General features: G+C 36.4%; 1 protein-coding gene across 3 annotated transcripts in view; it reads right to left on the minus strand.

Moving 5' to 3' along the window:
- Positions 1-11,106, minus strand: part of GABRB2 (gamma-aminobutyric acid type A receptor subunit beta2) — a 280,323-nt gene that overhangs the window by 142,171 nt on the left and 127,046 nt on the right. For all 3 annotated transcript variants that reach the window (XM_024115831.1, XM_024115832.1, XM_024115830.1), the window contains exon 5: positions 4,123-4,205. In XM_024115831.1, the coding sequence (XP_023971599.1) occupies positions 4,123-4,205 (83 nt within the window). The remainder of the gene's footprint in view (positions 1-4,122; positions 4,206-11,106) is intronic.

Raw genomic sequence — 11,106 nt, forward strand, 5'->3', positions numbered from 1 at the left:
AAACGATAGTCTCATTCAATGAATGGTGTTGGGAAAACTGGATAACCACATGCAAAAGAATTTGCATCAGGGAAATGCAAATCAAAACCACAATGAACAACCACCTCACACCTGTTAGAATGGCTATCATAAAAAAGACAAGAGATAAGTGCTTGCTAGCTAGGATGTGAAAAACAGGGAATCTTGTACACTGATGATAAGAATGTAAATTAGTATAGTCACTATGGAAAACAGTATGGAAGTTTCTCAAAAAATTAAAACCAGAACTACCATATGACCCAGCAATCCTGCTTCTGGGTACATATACAAAAGAAATTAAATCACTAGCGCTAAGAAGTTCCTGTACGACCAAGTTCATTGCAACATTCTTTTTTTTTTTAACTTTTTATTTTATATTGGAGTATAGCCAATGAACAAAGTTGTGACAGGTGCACAGCAAAGTGACTCAGCCATACATATACATGTATCCATTCTCCCCCAAACTCCCCTCCCATCCAGGCTGCCACATGACATTGAGCAGAGTTCCCTGTGCTATACAGTAGACCCTGGTTTGTTACCCATTTTGAATATATCAGTGTGTACATGTCCATCCCAAACTCCCTAACTTTCCCTTACTCCCACCCTTCTGCCCGGTAATCATAAGTTCGTTCTCTAAGTCTATGAGTCTGTTTCTGTTTTGTAAATAAGTTCATTTGTATCATTTTTTTTTAGATTCCATATATAATGGATATCATACAATATTTCTCTTTCTGTCTGACTTACTTCACTCAGTATGACAATCTCTAAGTCCGTCCATGTTGCTGCAAATGTCATTATTTCATTTTTTTTAATGGCTGAGTTATATTCCATTGTATACATGTACCACATCTTCTTTATCCATTCCTCTGTCGATGGACATTTAGGTTGCTTCCATGTCTTGGCTATTGTAAACAGTGCTGCAATGAACACTGGGGTGCATGCATCCTTTAGGACCATGTTTTACTCCAGATACATGCCCAGAAGTGGGATTGCAGGGTCATATGGTAGCTCTAGTTTTAGTTTTTTAAGGAACCTCCATACTGTTCTCCATAGTGGCTGTACCAATTTACATTCCCACCAACAGTGTAGGAAGGTTCCCTTCCCTCCACACCCTCTCCAGCATTTATTGTTTAGAGATTTTTTCATGATAGCTGTTTTGACTGGTGTGAGGTTATATCTCATTGTAGTTTTGACTTGCATTTCTCTAATAATTAACGATGTTAAACATCTTTTCATGTGCCTCTTGCCCATCTGTATGTCTTCTTTGGAGAAATGTCTATTTAGGTCTTCTGCCCATTTTTTGATTGGGTTGTTTGTTTTGATGATATTAAGCCTCATGAGCTGTTGGTAAATTTTGGAAACTAATCCTTTGCCGGTCACATCATTTGCAAATATTTTCTCCCAATCTGTGGGTTGTCTTTTTGTTTTTCTTATGGTTGCCTTTGCTGTTCAAAAACTTTTGAGTTTAATTAGGTCTCATTTGTTTATTTTTGTTTTATTTCCATTATACTGGGAAATGGATTGAAAAAGATATTGCTGCGATTTATGTCAGAGAGTGCTCTGCCTATGTTTTCCTCTAGGAGTTTTATAGTGTCCAGTCTCACATTTAGGTCTTCAATATATTTTGAGCTTATTTTTGTGTAAAAGAGTGATCTAATTTCATTTTTTTTACATGTAGCTGTCCAGTTTTCCCAGCACCATTTGTTGAAGAGACTGTCTTTCTACCATTGTGTAGTCTTGCCTCCTTTGTCGTATATTAACTGATGCAGCATTCTTTATAATAGCCAAGACATAGAGGCAACCTAAGTGTCTGTTGATGGATGAATGGATAAAGAAGAGATGATACACACACACACACACACACACACACACACACACACACACACACACACAGAATGGAATATTATTCTTTTATAAAAAGGAAATCTTGCCACTTGTGACAACATGGATGAACCATGAGGGCATTAGGTTAAGTGAAATAAGTCAGAGAGAGGAAGACCAGCTCTGTATGATCTTACTTATATGTGGAATCTAAAAATATACTGAACTCATGGAAACAGTTAAAGGGTACAAACTTTCATTCATAAGGTGAATAAGATCTGAGTATCTAATCTACAGAATGGTGACTATAGTTAACAATACTGCACAATATACTTAAAGTTTCTAATAGAGTAAATCTTAGAAGTTCTTAACATACACACACACACACACACACACACACAAGGTAACTATGTGAAGTGGTGAATGTGTTAACTAACCATATTGTGGTAATCATTTTGCAATACATACACATAACAAATCATCACACTGTATATCTTAAACTCACAGAATGACATATGTCAATTATATCTCAAAAAAACTGGAAAAATCTATATCATTTACCAGGGTAATTATGAACTGAAATGAGATATGTAAAAGCCCCTTTGCAAAACTTAAACTTTCTAAAAGTCTAAGGAGTTATCATGTTTTTTTAAAAAAGTAATTTATTTATTTTTGGTTATGCTGGGTCTTCGTTGCTGTGCGAGGGCTTTCTCTAGTTGTGGTGAGCGGGGGCTACTCTTCGTTGCTGTGCACGGGCTTCTCATTGAGGTGGCTTCTCTTGTTGTAGAGCATGGGCTCTAGGCACGTGGGCCTCAGTATTTGGGGCACGCGGGTTTCAGTAGTTGTGGCACATGGGTTTAGTTGCCCCGCGGCATGTGGGATCTTCCGGACCAGGGCTTCAACCCGTGTCTCCTGCATTGGCAGGTGGATTCTTAACCTCTGCGTCACCAGGGAAGTCCAGGAGTTATCATGTTAATTTTTAAATATTCATGTCAAAAAGAATATTCATGTCAGAATTATACTTTAATTACATGGAACACTTGGATGCTGCCTGTGTCCTTAGGCATCATTGGTTCTTCAAAATAAAAAGGCCTTGTTTACTACTATGAGGGTTGTGAAAGGCGCAAGTGACATAACATCAGTGCAGGTGCTTTAACCATGTACAATTATGATTATTTAAAATTCCAGTCAAATTCTACCACAAAAAAATGCTCTTACCACAAAAATTCATTAGTAGTACACAGCAACATACTTTTTTCAAAATATCCTTATATCAGCGATTTGAAACAACCAAAGAATTTGAACTTTGAAGAACATTATTCTCTAAACTGTGTTGTGAGTTACAAAAATGCAAAATTATCCGAGAGATATCTACATAAAAATAATCATCAAAATCCCTTGGACCAATTTCATTCAATAGTTCTTTATGGCAAAAATCTAATGTGAAAATAATGATGATTTGGAAATACAAGTATGCAATCAGGTTCTTCAAAAAGTGCATGTAAATTTAATTATCCCTCGAAGCTATTTTTTGAAATGGGCAAAAATACCAGCAATGTGTCATAAATGCAGTATTTCTGCTCAGAGCAGTGATTTAGAATTTCATGGCTCGCCAAGGCTAGAGTTCCTCCCAAAGACTGAGAGTATCCACAAAGCAGTCAAGCTAGTGATTACCTAGAATGCTGGATATAAAATCATCAGCTTCCAATTGTTTGATAGGATTAAATAGGAAAACATTGCAAAGAATTGAGAGAGAAAAAAGATTTGAAAACCTACTCCACCTCAAACGACCTCTCTGTGTGACCTCTGAAATGGAAATGGGTTATGAAATAAACACTTTAGCCCACTCAACAGGGTAGCTGACTGAATCGTCAAGAAGGATGCTGAAACTGTGGCCTAGAAAAGCACCAACACTGTAAAACAGGTCAGCACAGGAAAGAGAATAAAAACACACATATACCAATCTTGCTCATCATATGGCCTTCAGCAAGAATATAAAATAAATTTGAAACAATGAAAATAGTCCCTTGAAATAAAAAACATTCCACCAATCTGCACTCTATGAATGTTTTAACTAATCCAGAGGCCACTTTTACTCTGCAATTAATTGCAGAGATAACATTTGTGAAAGGCAAAGGTAATAAGGACATCTCGTGTCATGCTGCCATCTCCACCTATTTTTCCAAGCCTGTTGGAGCTATTTGAACCAATTCCATATAATAAATTCCTGAAATAGCCCTTGGTCTCCTTCCAGACTCTAACTGGATTGTCAGAAAAACTTACAGCTTTCAATTTCCAAGGTGCAGTTTTGTTCATCCAGTGGGTACCGCCTCAGGTCCATCATGCAGGCAGCTGTGGTTGTGATTCTAGAAGAGAAATATCAATGATACATGCTGTTAGCTGGTCCATGACTGAGCTGGAAAAATTAAACCTAAGTCTCAAAGAAGACAGCACTGGGCCTCTAGGAGACTGATTTAGCTTAAGCTCTAACAAAAAAAAAAAGAGTGCTACAACTTTGGATAACCATTTTCTTTGATGAGCCTCATGATGCTTTGTAAATTAAACAGAGTAGACTAAATCAGTATTCTCTTAAGATGTGGTCCATTACCTACTTGTTACCCAAATCACCTGGGAACGTTTGTTAAACAGGCAGTTCCCATTCTCCAGAAGGTCTTGGGGGTGGGATGGGGCCATCCCAGGACTCTAGTTTACAAGCATCAAAGATGATTGAGAAAAACAACATGGATATTACTCTTGCGCTCACATTTGTTTTCTCCTCCCCTTCTCAAGACCCTAAAATCAAACCTTCCAACAATCTTGGCTTTGGTCCATCATTTTTGACCTTTCTATACATAGTGTGGTGCTTTGCAAGTATGTTAGTATAACAATATGCCTTTCATCTGTCACCTGATTTGCTCTGTCCTGAATAATCTGATATTCTCAAGGCCTGTTGGAGAGCTTCCTCCTATCGGTTGGCAGAGTTATTTATTTAGGATACACTGTACCTTTATTAATTTATCAGGGAGAAATGAATATGTCTCTTTAATGTCTTTATATTTCTCTGTCACCATTTTTCACTAATCTCACTTTTCACTAATTGAAGACCTGCTAGAAAGAACCAAAAAACATACAGCCCTAAATGATTTATCAATTTGGTTTCTGATCAATAAGGCAGCACAATGTTATGAAAAAGCAGAAGTTTTAAAACACAACAGACATAGGTTTGGATTCTAATTCTGCCTCATTAACTGTGATACACATCAAGATGGTTAATATCTCCTAACCAACCTTAGTTTCTTTGTCTGTAAAAAGGGGGCATTAGTTAGCAACAGTAATAATAGCCTAACAGAGTTTCTGTATGAACTAATAGAATAATTTATGTAAAGAATATAAAAGAGTCCCTACACACAATAGGCCCTTCACATCTGCTGAAAAAAACTAAGAGGAGAAACTGATGTTAAATTTGACCAACTTTGGCTTACTCTGCTCCTACAGGTACTATACTGTGTGTTGGAAACAGAGAAATAGATGCAGATCCAGCTTGGGAGAAACAATCCATAGCTAGACCTTTTTCATTAGAAGGTCTTGGGCAGAGCTTAGACAAGTAGTCCAGGTAGACTGAATCTCTTAAATTCCTTAGTTAGGTGTGAGAGTCCTACTCCTCAGTTGTAGGATGGAAATACCTAAATGACTTAATGTAAGTAGTTCATGCCTCTTTAGTTTGATTACTTCTTCATTAAGGTTTGTGCTCTGTTAATTTTTGTTTTCCTGTTTAGGGATAAGTGAGCATGCTAGGGGTGATGTTCATCCTGGGTTCCTTGCTCTCCTTCACCAGGAGATGGCTATTCTGCCTCAACTCCTTTCCATCTCCACTGTCTTCCTCAGTGTCTATGGTCCCACTGCCTCACTTCCATGTTACTATAGTATCTTAGTCTCCTAGCCTCTCCATTTGCCTCCCTACTAACTATAATTCATACAACAGTCAGATGTTTTAAAACCATAGATCAGATTTTATCCCTCCTCTTTAAAACTTCAGTGGCTCTTCCAAAAAATCCAGTCTTGGCTATGGCCTATTTGTGCCCTGAGTAATCTCACCCTTCTCTCCCCAATATTTTCTCATACCAAGTCCTCACTCACTATTTCCAGCCTTCACATTTGCTCTCTCTGCCTAGAACATGTGTCCCCCCGATACTCACAGAGCATTTTTTCCGATCCTTTAGCTCAAAAATCAACTCCTCTGAAAGGGCTTTCCTAAGCAGCCCACCCAAAGTGGCTGCCTTAACTAATGTTCCATCTTAGCTGTTTATTTCCTTCAAGGAATTACTACAATCTGCAATTATCTTGCATATTTCTTTTCTTGTAAGAACTATTTTTCCCAGTAAAATTTAAGCTGTTTAAAGACACAGACTTCTTTCTATTTACTGTAAGGGAATCAAAAAGTATCTGTTGAAAGGATAAATACATGAATTATACAGAGTCAAGAAGTTGGTTTTGTTGTGCATAAATCTTTTATTTGGAGGATTATTTTCTTGCATCATTTCTCTTTTTTTAAACCTACAATGTGTCTTAGGTTTTAGGGATTCTTTTTATATTTTTAACAGTAAGTAAATTTTAATCCACTTAATTAGCATTACCTAACTAGTACCAGAGTTTATCTTAGTATCGAACTGATTGTTTTTCCTTTCAATGTAACTGATCAAATACCTATATTTTATAAATTATAAAAATTAACATTCACATTTACTCAGGGTTAAAAAAAGACAATTTATTTTGGCTATGTCATACTTGGCTAAATTTTTCACTGGTCCACTGATTTTTTTTCAAAGTGTAGATCCAACCTGAATTACCACTAACATACAGGAAACTGAATTGTGTAGAACAGAAATATTCAAAGGAAATATAATTAGGTGCATAGTGGGCATACGAAATTCTCATGCTATTTATGAAAAATAGCAGACGCAATCTCCATCTTGAGACACTAGAGAAAATCAACTTCATTTGATAGAATGAACATAAAAGACATGAAAGGTACAAGAGCATACATACCATAAAAAAGGAGAGCCATAAATAGATGACTGACTGTGTAAGTGAGGTGAAATTTGCAATTGCTACTACAGGTTGTAGTTTACACTTTCTGCTGATGCATACTCATGGCAACTAACATCTGTGAACACTAGTGCTGTGAGCAAGAAAAATAAATTGACTAATTCTATTGCAGAAGCAACTGAGTTTCTACTCATGTTTTAAAAATGAAGTATTAATAAAGTGTTTTTCTCACATCAACAACATTCATATTCACACCGATGTTTTACTTTTTTTAATGCTATAGTATACTTTGTAAAACTAAAAAATATATATAAATGTTTTCTAGTTGATGTTTATAAGCATTTGTATCTCTTGTTGGATTAAAACAGAAACTGTAGCCAAAATAATCCATTTGGAATCCTGATCATACAAACCAGGATGAGTGACCTGAGATAAGTCACTTACACGCTCCAATACTAGGTTGCTCCTGAAAACCTGAACTAAAAACTTGCCATCCTGCTTCGTTGTGAGACGATAAAAGTAGGAAAAAATCTGTAACATTAAATATTCTGCATCTTTTGTTATTACTCACTGTTAATGAGTAAATTCAGTGGTTACTTGGTAGTGTGCATATGTATATGTTTGTATACATAAAGAAATGTAGAATACCCACAAACTTATTTTATAAGCAAAGCAGAGCTATAAAATATGATACATAAATATTCAAAAGAGTCATCATGCCATATGTGTATATGAAATTCTTATTAACAACTTTTAAGACAAAGTACTGACATGTAACAAATCTGCATATTTTCTAGGTGCTTTGTGAGATCAGGAACAATTTTTGCCTTATTTCTATCTCAAAAACCTTGCCAGGTGTTGGCATATGTCAATAACCCAAGATTAAAATAAAAAAAATAATAATAACAACAACATAGAACAAAGACAGCCATGGTCATAAGTATTCCCAAACTGAGGATTTTGAAGTAATTCTCTAGATTAAGTGTCTGATTTAATTTATATAAAAAATTATCAAGCAAATTTAAAAGTCAAAATCATCCTTACAGAAGAAGCTACCCTGAAGTGAATCTTACTCAGAAAAGCTCAACGATCAACATCAAAATCTATTCTCGGGGACTTTCAGATTTGTAACAGGGTTGTTTCTCTAAGAATAAGTCAATAAAACAAATATACTTAAAGGGTTTTTCATGAACATGCCTTTCTGAATCCTGATAAAGATCCTTAATGGGCCTTAAATTACTCAGCATCACTACTAGGAGTCTTTGAAGTGAAGCTAGTAACTCATTAGGCAGGCATCCTGATTAAGTTTCAAGACCATTGTGAAATATATGAAGACAGTTCTGTTTTCAATCAAAGGAAACAGTCAAGGATGCCTACAAAATTTACCCCATTTAACTGTAGCAAATCTTCTATAGTTAAAAGTGGAAATGTGTCTTCTTTGGGGCTGAATACTGTGGCATGAAGAGAGCCACCTTTGGGGAATGCCGATTATTCTGACTGGGCTAAGAGATTTTTAGATAAATTTTTATTCCTCAGCCATTGGGCACTGTCATCCAAAAATGATTTATGTCATAAAATACCGACATAGTGCAAGCAAACTAAATATGTAACATAAAATAAGGGTCACTAAAGGCATGCATAAAATCAAGAAATACAACAACTATGCCAGCATTTCATATCAAAGCCATAATAGATATTTTATGGTGTCATTACCTGAGATTTACTGATACTACTGTATCATTCCAAGTTTGAATATGACCAAAGACAGTTATTAAGTAATAATAAATGCCTCTGCCACTCAGCCAATAGGAAATAACTCAGAATCATCAACGTGACACACTTGGGGTCTTTCAGCAGATTCTTCAAGAGGGACTTCAGGAGCTAGAATACATGGTTAAACATGTGCCTTAACATGTGAAAACTTGTTAGGATTTCAACCAGAGATTATCGAAAAATGACTCTTGACTTTTACTTTGTTTGATTTCTTTATCTAGACAACCATCCAGCTATTCCACACACAAAAAATTGTTTTCAGCATCTTTGTATATTTTTTAAGAAAGTCAGCTGCCTTATCCTCAACTATATTCAAAACGTATTGTTCTAATTCACCACACACTTTTCCTTTGTTCAAAATGTACAGTTACCTAAAAGCACAACTTATTCTAATTACAAGGAATAAAGGAACCCCCTGGTATTAGTATGCAGGATTAATAGAGAAAAATTAGGATGCTTAAAAAGGTCAGTTATCGGGCTTCCCTGGTGGCGCAGTGGTTGAGAGTCCGCCTGCCGATGCAGGGGACGTGGGTTCGTGCCCCGGTCCGGGAAGATCCCACATGCCGTGGAGTGGCTAGGCCTGTGAGCCATGGCCGCTGAGCCGGCGTGTCCGGAGCCTGTGCTCCGCAATGGGAGAGGCCACAAGAGTGAGAGGCCCATGTACCACAAAAAAAAAAAAAAAAAAAGGTCAGTTATCAAAAAATACATTGATACATATTTTGTGAGCTGTAAAACAAACATTAAAGACTTCAGCTCTGAGGGAAAATTCCAATTACTGAATCTAAGAATTAGAGGATGAACTGAAATTTCAAAAAGTTCTAAAGAGCTCATCTGAGTCATTTCCCACAAAGGTTCTTAAAATTTTTTGTTTTAATATCTCCAAGAACACTTGACATTATTTTGTATTTTACAACTATTTTAGCTGGGAAACTAATTTCTCACATAATCCGCTCTTGTGATATGTTCTTGCTTTTTGCAGAGTAGATAGAACATCTACTGTAGGGTTTAGGTGACTTCAGCTCTGGCATTCTCTATAAAAATAAACATACCTCAAATTAATTGCCCACTTACTATATTCCAGACATGATCTAGTGTTACTGAAATGTATCATCTCATTTAACATGAGGAATGTCCTATTACTATTCCCATATTACAGATAAGAAAATGGAGAGATGGCAGACAGAAGAAGCAAGAAGAACTACAGTCCTGCAGCCTGTGGAATGAAAACCACATTCACAGAAAGACAGACAAAAGGAAAAGGCAGAGGACTATGCACCACATGAAGGAACAAGATAAAACCCCATAAAAACACCTAAAGGAGTGGAGACAGGCAATCTTCTAGAAAAAGAAGTCAGAATAATGATAGTGAAGATGATCCGGAACCTCAGAAAAAGGATGGAGGCAAAGATCAAGAAGATGAAAGAAATGTTTAACAAAGACCTAGAAGAATTAAAGAACAAACACCTAGAAGAATTAAAGAACAAACAAACAGACATGAACAGTACAATAACTGAAATGAAAAACACACTAGAAGGAATCAATAGCAGAATAACTTAGGCAGAAGAATGGATAAGTGACCTGGAAGACAGAATGGTGGAATTCACTGCCATGGAGCAGTGAATAAAGAATAAAGACAAAAGAATGAAAAGAAATGAAGACAGCCTAAGGGAGCACTGGGACAACATTAAACACACCAACATTCGCATTATATGGGTCCCAGAAGGAGAAGAGAGAGAGAGAAAGGACCCCAAAAAATATTTGAAGAGATTATAGTGAAAAACTTCCTTAACATGGGAAAGGAATAAGCCACCCAAGTCCAGGAAGCACAAAGAGTCCCATACAGGATAAACCCAAGGAAAAATATGCCAAGACACATAGTAATCAAATTGACAAAAATTAAAACAAAGAAAAATTATTATTGAAAGTAGCAAGGGAAAAATGACAAATAACATACAAGGGAACTCCCATAAGGTTAACAGCTAATTTCTCAGCAGAAACTCTACAAGCCAGAAGGGAGTGGCATGATATACTTAAAGTGATGAAAGGGAAGAACCTACAACCAAGGTTACTCTACCCAGCAAAGATCTCATTCAGATTCGATGGAGAAATCAAAAGCTTTACAGGCAAGCAAAAGCTAAGAGAAGTCAGCACCACCAAACCGGCTCTACAACAAACGCTACAGGAACTTCTCTAAGTGGGAAACACAAGACAAGAAAAGGATCTACAAAAACAAACCCAAAACAATTAAGAAAACGGTAACAGAAACATACATATCGATAATTATCTTAACTATCAAAGGATTAAATGCTCCAACCAAAAGACACAGGCTTGCTGAATGGATACAAAAACAAGACCCATATATATGCTGTCTACAGGAGACCCACTTCAGACCTCGGGACACATACAGACTGAAAGTGAGGGGATGGAAAAAGATATTCCATGCAAATG

The sequence above is a fragment of the Physeter macrocephalus genome, chromosome 8 (genome assembly GCF_002837175.3).
Source record: "Physeter macrocephalus isolate SW-GA chromosome 8, ASM283717v5, whole genome shotgun sequence".
In the NCBI taxonomy this organism is placed as follows: Eukaryota; Metazoa; Chordata; class Mammalia; order Artiodactyla; family Physeteridae; genus Physeter; species Physeter macrocephalus.